We start from the raw sequence: 18726 nt of genomic DNA, 5'->3' as shown, positions 1-18726 counted from the left end.
TTCTTGGGGTATAACCATGCTGACTGTAGTTACGTTTTTTAAAAGCTCATTGCTTATGCTTTATAGACACTTGCTAAAATATATACATATGACACGACATGACACTAGGATCTGATTTAAGTCACACAGGCAGGACACAGGAAGAGGTAGTGTAGGTGGGGCCGAACCGACCACAGATTAGTAATTACTGGGACTGGCTGACAGGTACATGGGAGTTCATTATACAGTGTTGTATACTTCTGTGCACATTAGACAGTCTCCGTAATTAATTAATTAATTTTAATTTTAGTTTTAAGTAGGCTCCACACTCAACGTGGGGCTTGGATTCACGACCCTTGGATTCACTGACTGAGCCAGCCAGGCGCCCCAGAAATGCTCCACATTTAAAAAATAAAACAAAAGAAAAAAAAAAAAAACGATATAAAAGAGATCTGAAGTGATATACCCAAGGTAAAAGCAGTGGCCATCTATGGCTTTCTTTAGCTTACCTTTTTCTTCTATTTCTTTCTCCAACAAACATACATTGCTCTTACATGTCAGGGTTTATAGGAAAAGCATTTTACTTGATCAGGGAATTATTAGTTTAATTCTGCTAAAGAACAGGAGATTGCCAATAATTTTAAAATTTAATTGAAAGCAAAGTACATTTCACAGTTTGATAAAGACTATCTTAAAATTAATTCAAGTGAGTTTGGGTTAACTACTGTATTAGAAAGAAGAAAATTAGCCTCAGCCTCCTATTGACTGATAGCCACTTAGATGCTAAGCCAAAAACTAGCTTACTAGACACTAAATGTGCAGATGAAACTAAATTGGAAGGTGCTGCAAAACACCAAAACTAGTTAAGTGCAAACAGACATGCTAAAAATGAGATTCTGGTTAGAAAAAATGCAAATATATACAGAGAAAAAAAATAATGTGTAGCTGACAAGTCGGTGAGCGAAAGAATGTCTGAAACAGTCTGGAGAGTGAAAGAAGGCAGGTGCCGAGAGGGGCCGTCGCAAGAGTCAAAGTCGGGAGCGCACAAAGGAAGAGTCCACTCGACCACGAAAACAGCAGCAAGCCCACAGAGGCAGAGGAGTAAAGTCAAGTTCGAGGAAAGGAGAACGGCGGAACGGGAAAGCTCCCCAGGAAAGGAAAGGGATGCCACAGCAGATCCGGGCTCTTCTGAAAGACCCAACTTACCAACAAAACACACAAACAGACCCGAGCTCCCGGGTCCAAGGTGTCGTCCGCAGGGACTGCTGGAGGGGTCCTGAAAAGCAGGGATCTCCTTCGACCTGATGGGAGTGGTGGCGGCCGGCTCCTGACCCACTGGCCGTCAAGACTCACTCCAGCACCTCACGGCTCACGGGCCCAAACACTGACCGGAGACACAGTCGCGTAGGCTTGTCCCTCACTAGCACAGGGACCGAATAGTTAGCATGCTGTCTCTCTGAGGAGCTCGGTGTGTGTGCGGCTGAATTCAACCAGCATAATACCGTGATGCTGGGGCGGGGGACTGAATCACTTTCTAGATAAGAAAAAGACCCCAGAAGCCAAAGGGGTGCAAAACAATCTCTCTGCACAGAAAAAGCAAAGCCTGTCGTCCCAACTGCAAAAATTTCTCCTTCCGAACACCTGACCACACGGTATTCAACATCATCAAATTATACCTTCTGTAATAGGCTGCACTCGATAAATGCGCATGAGAGTACGCTAAGAAATAAGACAGAGTGGGAATTTATATGTGAGAAAAACATAAGCATTCAGAGCAACTAACAGGCTAACATGAGGAACTGTTCAAGAGAATTAAATCGACTGATGATAATTAAAAGCAATGTCACCTCTTTACATGGAAACACAACCATCATTACGAGCTAGCTCTTTTGTGACTCATTTAACCTGGAAGAAAATGGAAAACAAGAGAAGAGTAGGGGGGCAGAGGAGTAGTCAAAGAAGAGCTGTGGCACCGTTTGCCTCAGCAGGCGTATCTCCTAGCTCTCGTGCAGGAGTGAGGCGTGAGAACTCCCCTCGTTTTACTTAATTAAAACACAGTAATCACAGTCAACGCGGGAGGTGGCGGAGTCTTTAAAGACCACCACTGACCACCTTTTCGCAATACACTATTTTCCAAACGACCTTCTATTATAAATACTGGAAGTTTCTTAACATTTTTTACAAGAGCTTCTGCCTGAGCTCAGCGGTGCACTGGATTATGTGTGCTTTCCCACTGCCCGGTCACACAGCTCAGCGCACGTGGTTAGTGTCATCCCAAGAACAGGAAGGGCTAGGGAATGACTACGCAGGGCACAAAGAACAGATTCAAATTCATGGACCCAATACCAACATATTAAGCGGCACTTGGCCAGCTGGTCTTTTAGTTTAGGGATTCTTTGCATACAGGGTAACACCAGTATATTCCACCATATGTTCATGAAATCATCACGTTACAAAAGATAGTAGAGTAGATCCCAGTGCTGTACGGGGGAGAAAATGTGTGTTTATAACACAAAGAGAAGATGACTCCAAATTTAACATTTTCTCCGGGTGCTAGGGTTACAGGTGATTTTGTTTGCTGTCTTTCCTAAATGTATACAGGATCGTGTGTATACATGTAATAAGAGTGTTCACAAGACGGAGAGTCAATATATGAAAAAAAAGAGCTTTATATGATATTTACAAATTTACAAAGGCACAGCACACAAGGAGCAGGTGGAGAAGGAGGAATGAGATAAAAGAAAGAGGTCGGCTGAACAATTCCCACCTCTATCGTTCTCAAAGCTCAGGATTTTATTTCTTTTTTTTTTTTTTTAACGTTTTTATTTATTTTTGAGACAGAGAGAGACAGAGCATGAACGGGGAGGGGCAGAGAGAGAGGGAGACACAGAATCGGAAGCAGGCTTCAGGCTCTGAGCCATCAGCCCAGAGCCCGACGCGGGGCTCGAACTCACGGACTGCGAGATCGTGACCTGAGCTGAAGTCGGACGCTTAACCGACTGAACCACACCCAGGCGCCCCAGGATTTTATTTCTTAAAATAATGTTGGGATGAAAGAAATGAGTAACAGTACAAAAATCAGGCTGAAAAGGTTCAGGGCACATTTACCACAAACAATCCATTCTGGTTGTCATTTGGTCCCACATTTAATAACAGTATTAACGCTATTAAATCAAATGATTATCAGGGTGCCCAGGTGGCTCAATCGGCTGAGCATCCAACTGTGGCTCAGGTCATGATCTGCCAGTTCGGGAGTTTGAGCCCCACGTTGGGCTCTGTGCCATCAGCTCAGAGCCTACGGCCTGCCTTGGATTCTGGTCTCCCTCTCTCTCTCTGCCCCTCTGTCACTCCTGCTCTGTCTCTCTCTCAAAAAAAAAAAAAAAAAAAAAAAAATTTAAGAAAAAAATTTATATGATTATCACAATCAGTGTTTTAGTCTCCCCAAAAGAAAAAAGGAAATTGGAAGCTTCAGAATATTAGCTGGATCTGTTATCTAAACAGGACTTCAACTTGGAGGCATCTCCAGAATCCAAAATGAATCACCAACCTTAAAATATTCAGCATTTTGTTAAAATTATTTTTAAATTTTAAGGACTGTAATTGATGTAATATCTGTCATGAACCTGTCCTAAAACAAGATGAACTGTTTAAAATAAAAAACTCAATCAATTTTGAGGGACTGCATATGAAAATGGACAACTTTTGCTCTACCCAAAGCAGGGCCTGAGTTTAATTTGATTTTCTCTGCTAAGTTCAGTTGGTTTTGCTTTGCTTACAAAAGGCAAAGCTAAGAACAAACGCTGCAAATTAACTCTGAGACTCTGGAAAACACTACCTGTACGGAATAAACCTTCATAATTCCACACTAAAGTTATTTTTTTAATTTTTAAAATTTATTTTGAGAGAGAGAAAACGCAAGAGGGGGAGGAGTAGAGAGAGAGAGAGAGACAGAATCCCAAGCAGGTTCTGCACTATCAGCGTGAACCTGACACGGGCTTGAACCCATGAGCAGTGAGATCACAACCTGAGCCGAAGTCGGACGCTTAAGTGACTGAGCCACCCAGGTGCCCCCAAACTAAATTTCTAAAAAAATTCAGTCATTCCTTTCTAGTCAATAGCAGAATGCTGTTTTAAAATTATAATCTTTCAAAATATAGACTGAAGTTTGAAAAAAAAGAGCAGTCAGATCTTTATTTCATCAGTGAAGAAGGAATTCTCTTAAACTAGAATGTTTAGGGGATTGTCGAAAAGCAACAGTTGACAGCTCCTTCTTCTTTAAGGGGAGAAAAAAATTATCCTAGAGGGTGGGGTAAGAATAACATAATATTTATTTAGGGCTCCCCCTCATTCCCAAGAGCCTAAATCACCTGCTCACCGTTCTACTTGTCCTCTGTCCTCCAGGACACCTACTTTTTCCTTCATTTTTTTCTTTCCTTCCCTCCTGAATGATTCCTAAGCTAGAAGTACCATAGATTTAGAAGGGAGGGGGTGAGGAATACAGAGCTGGACAGGGAAGCACAGGCTCAGAACTCACAGATCTTGTAATTCATCTTCCAAAACCTCTTAATATTACAGATAAAGAAGCCCACCAAGAGAGGTAAAGTTTTTTGCTCATTGTTATGCCCCACCTCTACCTCCAGGTGATTCTAAAGGTTTTACATACGTCCTTTCTAATTCTAAATCTTTAAAAAAATTTTTTTAAAAATTTAATGTTTGTTTATTTTTGAGAGAGAGAGAGAGACAGAGTGAGGGTGGGGGAGGGTCAGACAGAGAGGAAGACACAAAATCTGAAGCGGGCTCCAGGCTCGGAGCTGTCAGCACAGATGCGGGGCTTGAACTCACGAACTGTGAGATCATGACCTGAGCTCAAGTCAATGCTTAACCGAATGAGCCACCCAGGTGCCCCCCGCCCCGCCCCATTCTAATTCTGAAATGCAAGAAGGGTCTATGTTTAAAAGAGTAATTATATTTCAGAAAGTTTCTTTGGAATTTGAAAAAGTTGATAAATTTATTCTTGTTTGACATATCTATTAGATTGCCTTAAAGATTTTTTTTCAAAAGATTAAGGAGGGCTACTTCATCAATTACATTAGAAAATTCTATTTTGGGGGGGTGCCTGGGTGGCTCAGTGGGTTAAGCATCCGACTTTGGCTCAGGTCATGATCTCGCGGTTTGTGAGTACAAGTCCTGCGTCGGGCTCTGTGTTGACAGCTGAGTCTGGAGCCTGCTTCGGATTCTGTGTCGTCCTCTCTCTCTGCCCCTCCTGTGCTTGCGTGCTCTCTCTCTCTCTCGAAAATAAACATTAAAAAAAAAAAAAAGAAAATTCTATTTGGGACCATCTGTTATGTCATGTGCTCTGGGGGATGATATACAGGGCTATGGATCTGATTGTGAAGTAAAAGGCAACCAAGAAAAACTTCCAGAAAAAACTTCAGAGAGATAAATGAATTAATAAATAACTACTTAGTTTTCCAAATGTCTACCAAACCTTCAGGTGTTCATAAAAATGGACTGGAAGAAGTACCTAGGTGCTCCCCACACTTCTTTTTTTTTTTTTAAATTTTTTTTTTCAACGTTTTTTATTTATTTTTGGGACAGAGAGAGACACAGCATGAGCGGGGGAGGGGCAGAGAGAGAGGGAGACACAGAATCGGAAACAGGCTCCAGGCTCCGAGCCATCAGCCCAGAGCCTGACGCGACTCCCCACACTTCTTAATCTTCAGGCCATCAAAATTAAATACTCAAAACACTAAAACATGAAAACATTTTAAAACAGAGAAAATATAGTTTGCACATACTTTTCATGAATCTTCAAGACTCGATGAACTATAGGAATCTCTCTTCCTTCTATCCTAAAAACAACAATTTCTCCCACTCGGATGGGATCTTCAACTCGGTTTGTTAAAAAGAGAAGATCTCCTCTATGAAATGCAGGTTCCATGCTGCCACTATGAGGAAAAGAAGTTAGTAAAAAGAAAATGTGAGATTAAAATTACTTTCAAAATTAGATACTCAACAAAACAATCAAAAGTACCACCCTTGGAATATACTCGATACCTTAACAAATATATCAACATCAATGTATACTCTCAAAATATGGTTTCCACGGACTAATGAGTTATACAAAGCTTTCTTTAGTTTTTAGCCTTTACTAACTAGATCCATTTCAAGCATTGCTATTCAAAGGAGCTTAAATCTTGAAAAGGGCAATGTTACTAATTCCTTAACCTTTTAAAATTTCAAGTGACAAATGGAATATAAAAGAATGAACTTTATAAACACTGCCCTTATTCCCACCTCATCTGAAAACGCTAAACATTATTCAAAATATATTCAAATGAGAACTGGGTCATCTTCTGCCATTTATAAAGATATAGACCAAGATGACCTTACGGTTTCGACCCATTTAGAAGGAAAAACAGCCCATCAAGTCAAAGAACAGTCAGCTACAAAGATAATGCTTCTGTTTTCCACTTACTTATTTTAAAAAGAGACACAAGAAAGAAAACCAAGAACAAGAGCAGGGATTTTTGTCTAAGAATTTCAGAAACGAGTAAAGGATTCAATGCCATGGTGATTAGTGAAGACAAACTTCTAGAGTGTCTTCTCACCTCTCCTCTGGTCCACCCTGTACCAAGTTCTTCAAAGGTCCTATGATATTTGTACTAATTAATGAACCTTTTCTTGCTATGAAGAAATAGCCCATCAGTATTATTTTCTGAAACTCGAACTCCAGTGCCCCATAACAATAGATTTAGTAAGAGAAAAATAGATAAGGATTAAAATCTAATATAAGAATAATGACAAAGTCCAAACATGTCTTTATGGAGATTCTGGGACCTCATAAGAGAATATAGCAGTGGTTCCCAAACTTTGCTGCATATTAGAATCACCTGGGGAACTTTTAAAAAAATTCCACATGCTAGGTCATATCTCTGGCCAATATAAAGCAGAATCCTTGGGAATGGGAGGCAGGCAGCAGTATTCTGTAAAGACCCCAGGTGATTCCAACGTATAGTAAAATCTGGGAACCGCTACGTACGTGGATTTTCCAGGACATGTTTATTCTCAACACTTTTGTTAAGGTTCCTCAGGGGACAATGAGTGTTCCCTTTTTCAGATGTTCAGGCAGAAGACAGGACAGGTGTTTGGTGAAAACGTTAGAGAAAGTATTCTAGACATGTAGTTTTCAAGGTTTTACTGATTGCTTTTTAAAATCAGTGACATCCTTTGTTCAAATAAAACCTTGCTTGAAAATTATATAAATAAAACAGAATAAAGCTGAGTTGCTATGGTTTAATAGTTCATTTTTATTGAGCATTTACTGTATACAAAGTGCTATTCTGTTTCTTTTAAATAATCTTCAGAACAACTCTATGATGTAGATATTATTTTTTATTAATTTTTTAACACATTTTTTTTGAGAGAGAGAGAGACAGAGAGAGAGAGAGAGAGAGAGAATGAGTGGGGGAGGGGCAAAGAGAGAGGGAGACACAGAATCTGAAGCAGGCTCCAGGCTCTGAGCTGTCAGCACAGAGCCCAATGTGGTCTTGAACCCACGAACTGTGAGATCATGACCTGAGCCAAAGCTGGATGCTCAACCGATGGGGCCACCCAGGCGCCCCTGATTTAGATATTATTATTACCCCAACTTTATAGATAAGGAGATTGAGGCTAAGAAAGGTACAAAGTTATCAACCAAAAAAATTATACAGAGGAGATCTGAACAGGGAGTCCAACAGAATCTACTCTCACTGTGCTAAACTGCCTCTGAACCACTCTAGAATTTTAGGGAGTATTATAATCATACTGCATTTAAGAAACGTCACTTCTGGGGCACCTGGGTGGCTCAGTCGGTTAAGCATCTGACTTCAGCTCAGGTCATGATCTCACAGTTCGTGAGTTCGAGCCCCGCGTCGGGCTCTGTGCTGACAGCTCGGCGCCTGGAGCCTGCTTCACATTCTGTGTCTCCCTCTCTCTCTGCCCCTTCCCTGCTCATGCTCTGTCTCTCTCTGTCTCAAAAATAAATAAACATTAAAAAAAAAAAAAAAGAAACATCACTTCGGAAGCTACAGAGTAAAGGATATTTAAATATTAATTTTTTAATGTTTATTTTTGAGAGAGAGACAAAGAGAATGTGAGTGGGGGAGGGTCAGAGAAAGGGAGACACAGAATCGGAAGCAGGCTGCAGGCTCTGAGCTGTCAGCACAGAGCCTGATGCAGGGCTTGAACCCACGAATGGTGAGATCATAACCTGAGCCGAAGTCGGATGCCTAACCAACTGAGAGATCCAGGCGCCCCAGGACATTCAAATATTTACTGAAATAATGAGTAAACTAGAAAAGACCAGAAGGTAGACTGGGAGACCAGTTGTCCAAACTATTACTTGGCAACCATTAAAAGTGTTATTAAAAATATGGACACGGGAGAATCACAAGGGGACAAATAAAGAAAAGGATGCACATACAGAATTACTTCAATTATGTAGGAAGTAATATACATGAAAAAAGAGACTAAAATGGTAATATTCATTATATCCCAAACTACGGGTGACTTCACTTCATCTAGATTCTTTGTGTTTTCAATGTTTCATACAATGAAAATATATTAACTTTCTCTGATTATAAAAGCATATTTTTAAAGGTCACTACAACAGCCCAGGCAGGAAATGCTGAGGGCCTGAAATAGAACAACAGCAGGGGAGACAATTAAAAGAGTAGAAGAGAGAGGGAAAACAACAAATTTGATGGCCAATCGGATATGACAGAAAGGGGTGAGCAAGGATGACTCCGGGGTTTTCAACAATGGCAATGGAGCAGATGGCAGTAACGGTCACAGAAACAGGGGGAAGAAGAACAGGTGGGTGGGAAAGGAGATGAATTTTACTTTTATTACGTGGAGTTTCAAGTGCCCGGTCAACATTCAGATGGAGATGTCCAGGGTAGGGTGAAAACAAGAGTCTAGATTTCAGAGAGAAAAATCTAGAAATCTAGACTTCGGCTCAGGTCATGATCTCACAGCTCGTGGGTTCGAGCCCCGCGTCGGGCTCTGTGCTGACAACTCAGAGCCTGGAGCCTGCTTCGGATTCTGTGTCACCCCCTCTCTCTGCCCCTGCCCCACTTCTGCTCTGTCTCTCTCTGTCTCAGAAATAAACATTAAAAAAAATTTAATACATCAATCATAAACTTTATAAAAAGTTATATATAAACCACTGAAATATTTTTAAACTGACTTCAGCTCTATAAAAGGGGAAAAAAAGTTTTGAAAGTTCCCTGAAACTCAGTTAATGAAAGTATTTGTCTTCACCTGAAACTAACATAACACTGCGTGTTAATTATATTGGAATTTAAAAAATAAATAAAAAATTATTAACAAAGAAAAGTTATTTGTCTTTATCCCCACTGACTTCACAAAAGTCTTAAAGGCGGGTTCTCGGTTAGCCTGAGTCCTTTGAGGCATATTTGGTTCCACGTAAAAATTATATTCCTCGAAGTTACATGAAACCTGGGCCACCTGCTTTTACTTGGCCACCCAATCACATACATGACCTTTCTCTAATGACTGCTCCTTCCAGCCTTGATCAAATTCTCTTCCAATAGGACCTGGTCTCTTTTAATTTCCTTTCCTTATTTCACACCGCTAATCGGAAAAGCTTAGTATATAAATAAACCTCTTGCTGCAAAATAACTTATCCCAATGCCACTTTTAAGCCCCAAATGATATTACAAATTTTCTAGCTGCAGGACCACCACTGTGTCGAGCAGGGCCTTAGTTGAATCCCCTGTTCACTCCAACATCTCCATTTTAAGGGTCGTGAGACTGTCCTGAAGCAGCTCCACTGAAGGGAACTCAATATGAAAGAATCCCGGAAGACTCTCGAAAAGAAGCCTCCCCGGGCTCTCTCTCTACACCTTTTCCCCACAGCGCCAATTAGTGTGGTTTCTCCTGTCAGTGTTTGAAACTGAAGCTCTCCACTGAGTCTAAAACCGTCTGGGAACTTGGGGCGAAGTCTCTATACTCCCAGACTAGGACATTAAATGCTTTCCCAGCTAATAAAATCCGTGCCTTTGGATCTCTAAAATTACAGTTCCGTGTGACTGTTAAGAAACACAGAACAAAGGTATGCGTAAGAGCAAGTAAGGTGAGAGTGAGACACTGGAGACCCAGTGCCCTGGTGCTGGAACCACTTGTTGCTGAAATGTGTACATCCTTTTCTTTCTTTTAAATTTTTCTTTAGTGTTTATTTTTGGGAGAGAGAGAGACAGAGAGAGAGAGAGCAAGTGGGGGAAGTGCAGGGAGAGAGGGAGGCACAGAATCTGAAGCAGGCTCCAGGCTCTGAGCTGTCAGCACAGAGCCCGATGTGGGGCTCAAACTCACGGACCACGAGACCGTGACCTGAGCCAAAGTCGGACACTTAACTGACTGAGCCACCCAGGCGCCCCTGAAATTCATAAATCCTAATACGACAATGAAGGAATCAAATTGATCTTGTTAACAGTAATGTACTAGTATCTAGAATTTACACAACATTCGTGATTTATTTTATATTAACACACCATTATCTCCAGAAAAGACTTGAAAACAGCTTACATAATTAAACCCCAAATAAGACAGAACTATAATGATTCAATTCAACAACCAAGTGGTAATTCTCCCAGAAGGAGTTAGTTACTAAATTAGTTTTGTTTTTTTTTTTTTTTTTTTTAAGCACTAGAGTATGAATACGAGGGTAGAGAAGGAGGAACGGTGGAAAAAAAATCAGTACTATCTGTCACTTTAAGAGACAGCACTGGTATCTTCAAAATTCCTGAAGTCTATTTAGAAGTGATATTTAAAGGTCAGCAGGAAACACGGAAATAATCAGTGATGCTTCTGTACTGACACTGAGTGCCGCAGAAAAACTCTTAGTTCGTGGAGAGGATACATAATCTAGTAAACTAACAACTAAGTATCAGTCTTGACTTATCCAAATGAGGAGCGTACCAAGACAGAAGAATTTCAGGAAAACACAGTACATTGAAACACTTTCTTAAGAGATGTGCCCAAAAGAAAACTCACAACAGAGTAATTGTTTCATAGAAAAGTCATGAGCCCTCTGGGGTCTGAATGGTAAGTGCCTAACAAGGCTGTGCATTTCTCACAGTTGAAAAATAGGAACTAACTTTCTTTCAGGCCCTCTTCTGGGAAAATGTAGTTTCTAGAACAATAATACAATGGTTATTCAGTTAGTCCATTTTTCTCTCAAGTAATGCCGTGCAACCCTATGCCGTGAAAAGAAGTTGTTACCTGAGCACCACTACGATCGGACTTTCACTTCCAGTTATGACCATTAACCCCTTCCAGATCATTAGTGCCGAGGAAACTATCATTCCAAAATTTAGGACTTGATAATACAGCTGTAAAAACAAAAGAAAGGAAAATCAGATCCATAATTATCCCCGCTCAAGAAAGCGACCGAGAGTAGTGTCAATTTAAAACATTTCAAGCAGTACCATCAGGGCAGCCGAAGTTCTGAAACATTCTTGAAAATACGGTCACGATTATACATCGGCATCCCGGAACAGCCCTCCTACCACCCAACAACCTGTCTCCTTTTCGTTTGCTAAACACGCTACCCTTATAGGAAACTTATGTTCAGAACTTTCAACAGACGTTATTTCATTTAGGCTACAGGACAGTTCCCCTCAAGTCCAATTTCATCCATGATACACACCAGCCGATAGATAGTAACATACCAGTGCTCCTGAACTCCTTCAGGACGTTCTTCCCCACAACACTTATCTCTTGATAACCGTGGGCTATTTGATGGCCTGTGACTGCACTCCTCATTTTATGGTTGAGGAAACCTAGTCTCAGAGGGAGGAAATGACTTCGCCAAAGTCATACAGCTCGTCAGTCACACAGTTAGGACTCGAAGGCCAGCCTTTTCCGTCTTGCTGAATTTCCACTACTCGACAAATCGTCAAATTCTAGGACTCGAAGAAGCAGATACAACACCAAAAAGGCATTTCGTGTGAGGGAAATAATGTGAGCTAACTGTCAGACTGAGACCGGATAATGGGTAAAAGCAGAGAGGATGATCGACTCATTTTCGTTACTTAAAAAAATATATGTGCGTGTGGACATGCTGCAAGACAACGGGTCTAGTCTTCAAAACTCAACATCATGAAAATACAGGTGGGAGACTGTTCTAGATTAAAAAGGACTAAGGAGACACAACCAAATGCATTCAATGCATTCTGACTGGATCTTTGTTCAAAACAAAAAAATGCTCGTAAGAAAAAATCCCAACTATTCAAGACATTTTGGGGGGTGCCTGGCTGGCTTAGTCGGTATAGCATGTGACTCTTGATCTTGGGGTCGTGACTTTGAGCCCCACATTAGACGTAGAGATGACTCTGAAAAGGCATTTTGGGATCAATTGGGGAAACTCAAATATGACTTAAATTCTGGCACCCCTATGAAATATGATGTGCTCTGTGGATACAATTAACATCATCCTCAAAGAAGAAAATATGAACATTTTCTAACAGACACAAATATTTGCTATCCTTTGAGTACTGGCGTAATACAAGCATACAGTTTGACACTCCCATTTACAGGTAGGGAAACTGAGGCACGGAGAGGTTATGTGATGTGCTCATGGCTGCACAGCTGTTGGCAGGCAGAGTAGTAACTACAACTCAGGTCTCCTAAACTCTACCTCTTTGAGAGGGTAGCTTCTGAGAAGACCAAAAAAAATGGTCCTTTGATTCAGAAAACAGAATTGAGGAAATGGAGGAGAGGCTAGAAGTAGGAAAACTAGTTTCTAAGAAGTGATTATCGTCGACCAGTGGGTAAACAGTCAGGAATCCAGCTAAAGGCTGTATTTTCCAAATTTTTGATACTAAAAAAATCACCTACAGTACTGCTTAGAACAATAGATTCTACGTCCCAATCCCGAATTTCTGTGAGATTCCACACAAACTACCAAATGTAAAATATGGTTCCATTATCCCTTATTCAGGAGTCAGAAAGGTGTCATATTTCAAAATCGGCCAAATTTTGAAAAGGTAATCCTTGCGAGAACCATACATTTATATAACACCCCTAGCAGGGTCTATGGCAATATCCCCAAATCAAGCATGTTAATATTTCTGTGGCAAAACTTAAACAATTCACACTGAAACAAATAAAATCTAAAAATAGCCACATCTATCAGTTCAAGTATCTTTTTTAATGAGGGTTTTTTTTTTTTAATGTTTACTTATTTTGAGAGCGCGTGAGTGCACACACGTAAGGGCAGAAAAAGAGAGGGAGAGACGGCAAATCCCAAGCAGGAGCTAGGGAGGCTCTTTTATTTTACTCTTTTGAGTAAGGCTGTTGGTAGGAAAAAGAGGCGAGAAAAGAAAGGGAGAAGAACATGACAGTTTTCAAATTTTTGCTCAGATAGTGTGCTTCTGCCTAGGTTTCAGCCACTTACTTAGCTGTATAGGAGCCTTTTAAGGGACATACCAGTTATACACAGTGGGGGACTTTTAACCTTTTCCTCCTTAATAAGAAGGATGGGGGTGACTTTGGTGATTAGATAAATTTCCCAACAATGACTCTATGGTGAAAGGCAGTATTACAAGTCTGAGGAAAAAGGGAAGGGTGGTTATGGGTGGAACAGTGACCTTGCAGGGACAAAGGAAATTGTAATTTTTGTCTTTCATGTTTCTTTTAAAGAATACTTTATTAGATCCCCCACACCTGTTCTGACAATGCTACACTGGTGCCCTTCTGAAAATGGAAAGATGACAATGGAAAGATTTTCATTAACAAAAAGACACTTGGAGGCGCCTGGGTGGCTCAGTCGGTAAACGGTGTCACTTGCGGGCACGCACATGAGCACTCTCTCAAAAAGAAATGAACTTAAATAAACAACCAAATAAAATACACTGTAAGTAATACATAACAAGAGCTCAAGAAAATTCAGCAAAATAAAAGCTGGTAAATTTTTTAACAGCCATAATCTATCTAGAAGATAGTGCGTTTAGTGTGTGCGTTTATCTGTTATAGTTATCAAAGACACAGTGTATTTCTTATTCTTCCAAAAGAGATTTGAAAGTTCAACACATAGGGTATTTTCGTAGAAGTCACACTTCTAGCAATCTCCAGCAAAGACAGAAGCGACCATGGAAGCAAAATGTGTCTCAGGGCTACAAAATGACAGTTGGCCTAAGTCTTCAATTCCTCTTAAGACCTCAAACTAAGAGACTCATCAGTCCATAACCACAATTCTCCTGCTGTCTAACTCACGAAAGAGGAAGTGCTTAGAAGCTGGGGTATTAGAGGCAAATATCCTGACAGCAGCTAGAAGTCATACAGATGGTGCCGGAAAAATTGAACGTGTTCAGAATAGATGCTGTTATTATGGTCCAGTAAAGTCACTGACAGTCCCAGTGATGACCTTAAATGATGATAACAAAAGATCTGGAATAGTCTAAACAGGCATAATATTAATAACAGTAAGGTAAGTTTCATTTAAGACAAACCCATTATATCTTTTAAAAATCTGACACATGGGACACTTGGCTGGCTCAGTCAGAAGAGCAAGCGACTCTTGATCTTGGGGTCATGAGTTTGAGCCCCATGTTGGATGCAGAGATTACTTAAATAAATACAACTTAAAAAAAAAGATAAAAAATCTGACACAGAAAACATATCTTTACAAACATACCTTTATACCGATATACAATATCTTCTCATCACTGAAAGACATAAGCTACCAAAACTCACTGAACATGAAACAGATAATGTGAACAGATCGATGTCTGTTAAAGAAATTGAATTTATAGTTTAAAGCCTTCCAACAAGGAAAAACTCCAGTTTCAAACGGCATTCACTGGTGAATTTTACCAAGCATTTAATGAAAAATCATAACGATTCAATGACAACTCTTCTAGAAAAATTGCAGAAGAGGAATAACATCAAGCAATCTAGCATACAAGTAATGGGATTTGTCAGGAGGAAGGGGAAGACAGGAAAAAACCTGAATAATGGCCAAAATTTTCCCAAATTTGATTAAATCTATAAACTTGTATATCCAAGAACCAGAACAAACTCCAAGCAAAAGAAACTTGAAGAAAACTACAACAAAATTAAAATAATCATCAAACTGCTTAAAACCAATGAGAAAGAGAAAACTGTAAAAGCAGCCAGATTTAAAAAAGACATTATGTAAAGAGGAACAAAGATCACAGCAGACTTCTCTTTGAAAATAACACATGCCGGGGCACCTGGGTGGCTTGGTCGGTTAAGTGTCCGACTTCGGCTCAGGTCATGATCTCACGGTCCGTGAGTTCGAGCCCCGAGTCGGGCTCTGTGTTGACAGCTCAGAGCCTGGAGCCTGTTTCGGATTCTGTGTCTCCCTCTCTCTCTGCCCCTTCCCTGTTCATGCTCTGTCTCTCTCTGTCTCAAAAATAAATAAACGTTAAAAAAAAAAAAAAATAACACATGCCAGAAGTCACTGAAGCAACATCTTAAAAGTACTAAAAGGAAAATTATCAACCTAAAATTCTATCTGAGAAATTTCTTTCAAAAAGGAAGGCAAAATAAAGCCTTTCAAACATACAAAAATTAAAAAATACTTCTTCTTTAAAATTTTTTCAAGTTTATTTATTTGAGAGAGAGACAGCACGAGTGGGGGAAGGGCAGAGAGAGAGAGAGAGAGAGAGAGAGAGAAAATCCCAAGCAACCTCCACACTGCCAGCACAGAGCCCAATGAGGGGCTCGAACCCACGAAGCCATGAGATCATGAACTAAGCCAAAACCAAGAGTTGGGCACTGAACCGACTGAACCACCCAAGCACCCCTAAAAAATACTTCTTCATCGTGAGCAGACCTACACCACAAAAAATCTTTTAAAAAAGTCCTCCACGCAAAAATACCAGTCCCCCAAAAAATTAAAAACAGAACTACCCTATGACACAGCAAATGCACTGCTAGGTATTTATCCAAAGGATACAGATGCGCTGTTTCGAAGGGGCACATGCACCCCAATGTTTATATCAGCACTATCAACAATAGCCAAGGTATGGAAAGAGAGCCCAAATGTCCACCGACAAATGAATGGATAAAGAAGATGTGTATATATATACAAGGGAGTATTACTGGGCGATCAAAAAGAATGAAATCTTGCCATTTGCAACAACATGGATGGAACTAGAGTGTATTATGCTGAGCTACATTAGTCAGAAAGAGACAAATATCATATGACTTCACTCATTTGTGGAAGTTAAGATACGAAACAGATGAACATAAGGGAAGGGAAACAAAAACAATATAAAAATAGGGAGGGGGACAAATCACAAGAGACTCTTAAATACAGAGAACAAACTGAGGGTTGCTGGAGGGGTCCTGGGAGGGGGGATGGGCTAAATGGGCAGGGGGCATTAAGGAGGACACTTGTTGGGATGAGCACTGGGTGTTACATGTAGGGAATGAATCACTGGATTCTACTCCTGAAATCACTATTGCACTATATGCTAACTAACTTGGATGTAAATTAAAAAGTAAAAGAAAAAAAAAAGTCCTCCAGGAAAAGTACCAAATAAAATCTAGATCAACACAAAGGAATAAGAGCAGATGTCAGTAAATACATAAACGCCTTTTCTTTTTAAAACAATTTTTATTTCAATATTTTTAAACTTCATTTATTTTGAGAGAGTGTGTGCACACGTGGGGGAAGGGTCAGAGAGAGAGAGAGAGAGAGAGAGAGAGACAGAATCCCAAGCATGCTCTGAGCTGTCAGTGCAGAGCTGGACACAGGGCTCAAACTCACGAACTGTGAGATCATGACCTGAACTGAAATCAAGAGTTGGATGCTTAACCGACTGAGCCACCCAGGTGCCCCTTCAAATAAAATTTTTAAAGACAATAGACTATTTAAAGCAAAAGTAACAATAAAGTATTTTGGCAAAATATACAGAAGTAAAATATATAACAAGAACCCAAAGGCAGAGGAGGGGAAATGGAAATGTATTATTGGAATGCTCTCATACTATACATGAAGTCATAAAATATAAGTTGAAGATAGACTGAGATGAGTTTAAAAAAAAAAAACACATGATAAACCTTAAAGCAAACAAACAAATAAGGTATGCCTCACAAGCTAACAAAGGAATAAAATGGAAACTTAAAAAAAATCCAAAAAAACCTAAAAAACACAACTAATCCAAAATAAGATGAAAAAAGAGGAATGACAAATAATAAACAAATGGGAGAAATAAAAAAATTAAGATGGAGATTCCTGAACACAACCATAATAATCACATAAAAAGTAAACTACCTATATACTATACCATTGAATTAGAAAAAAAAAAACGCCCAATTATATGTTGCCTACAAAAAATGTACTCTAAATATAGATACAAATGTTGTTAAAAGTAAAAAGACAGGAAAACATATCATGCTAATCGTACTCAAAAGAAAACTGAAGATAAGACAGATGGAGGGATGGATGGATGGAGTGGCTATGTTAGTATCACACAAAGCAGATTTTATAGCAAATAATATTATAAGGGATATGAGGGTCATTTCATAATTATAAACAAGTGAGTTCACTATGAGGACATAATCCTAAACATTTATGCAACTAATAACTTAGCTTCAAAATACAGGAAGCAAATACTGACAGAACTACAAGAGACACAGACAAATCCAAAGCTGTTAAGTTACTAATTTTTAAATCCTTCTATCAATAATTGATACAGGAAGAAAGTAGAAAATCAGTAAGATTAGAGAAAATTTGAACAGCACTTCCAACCACTTTGACTTAATATTTACAGAACATTCTGCCCAGCAACAACAGATACACATTCCTTTTAAGTATACATAGAAAGTTTACCAAGATAGACCATATTCAGGACCACAGAACAAGTCTTAGTAAATAGATAAGGATTTGAATTATGCCAATTGCATTCTCCAATCACAATGTTATGAAAATAGAAATCAGTAACAGAAAGGTATCTGAAAACTCCCTCCAATATTTCAAAATCAAAGAACAGGCTTCTAAATAACCCATGGTAAAAGAAGAACTCAAAAAAGAAATTGAAAGTATTTTGAACTGGATAAAAATGGAAATACATCAAAATCTGTGGGATGCATTTAAAATACTACACAGAAGAATTTTATAGCAGTAAAAATAAAACAGAAAAGTCTCAAATTATATGTTGTATTTTTGCTTACACGTTCAAAATATTTCGTAACTTCTCTCCTGATTCTCCTTTGACCCATGGGTTATTTAGAAATTGTTTAATTTCCAAATATTTGTGAATTTCCTAAATTAAGCTTCTACCTTAAAACACTAGGAAAAGCAAATGAAACCCAAAGTAACTCACAGAAAGTAAATACTAAAAATAAGAGGAGAAAGAAATGAAACAGAAGACAGGAAAACAATAAGGAAAATCAATCAAATCAAAAGTTGGTTCCTCAAGAAGATCGATTAGCCAGACTAATCAGGAAAAAGAGAGAGAGAAAGAGAGAGAGGGAGAGAGAGAGGGAGGGAGGATATGGATTACTAGTATCAGGAAGGATGACATCACTAGAGTAATATCTATTCATTTGTATTATATACAAACATTATAGGGATAATAAGTATTATGAAAACCTTTATGCTAATATATTTCCAATTCCTTGAAAGACAGTTACCAATGCTCACTGAAGAAAGATAACTTGAATGGATCAATATCTATTAAAGAAATTGGATTTATGGTTTAAAAACAT

General features: G+C 39.3%; 2 protein-coding genes across 7 annotated transcripts in view; one reads left to right on the top strand and one right to left on the bottom strand.

Moving 5' to 3' along the window:
• Positions 1–18726, bottom strand: part of SEC11A (SEC11 homolog A, signal peptidase complex subunit) — a 40894-nt gene that overhangs the window by 7813 nt on the left and 14355 nt on the right. For 3 of the 4 annotated variants that reach the window (XM_019460350.2, XM_019460349.2, XM_019460351.1), the window contains exons 2-3: positions 11266–11375; positions 5778–5927 (exon numbers count right to left, since the gene is read on the bottom strand). In XM_019460350.2, coding sequence (XP_019315895.1) covers positions 5778–5927; positions 11266–11375 — 260 coding nt within the window. The remainder of the gene's footprint in view (positions 1–5777; positions 5928–11265; positions 11376–18726) is intronic. The other variant, XM_019460352.2, reaches the window with a different exon arrangement.
• SLC28A1 (solute carrier family 28 member 1) overlaps positions 174–18726 on the top strand; it is a 233135-nt gene continuing 214582 nt past the window's right edge. For all 3 annotated transcript variants that reach the window (XM_053888645.1, XM_053888646.1, XM_053888644.1), the window contains exon 1: positions 174–180. The gene's annotated coding sequence lies outside the window, so the exon portion shown is untranslated. The remainder of the gene's footprint in view (positions 181–18726) is intronic.

Source organism: Panthera pardus, unplaced genomic scaffold, assembly GCF_024362965.1.
Source record: "Panthera pardus isolate Hobbes unplaced genomic scaffold, ASM2436296v1 HiC_scaffold_23, whole genome shotgun sequence".
In the NCBI taxonomy this organism is placed as follows: domain Eukaryota; kingdom Metazoa; phylum Chordata; class Mammalia; order Carnivora; family Felidae; genus Panthera; species Panthera pardus.
This window is presented reverse-complemented; position numbering and strand designations above follow the sequence as displayed.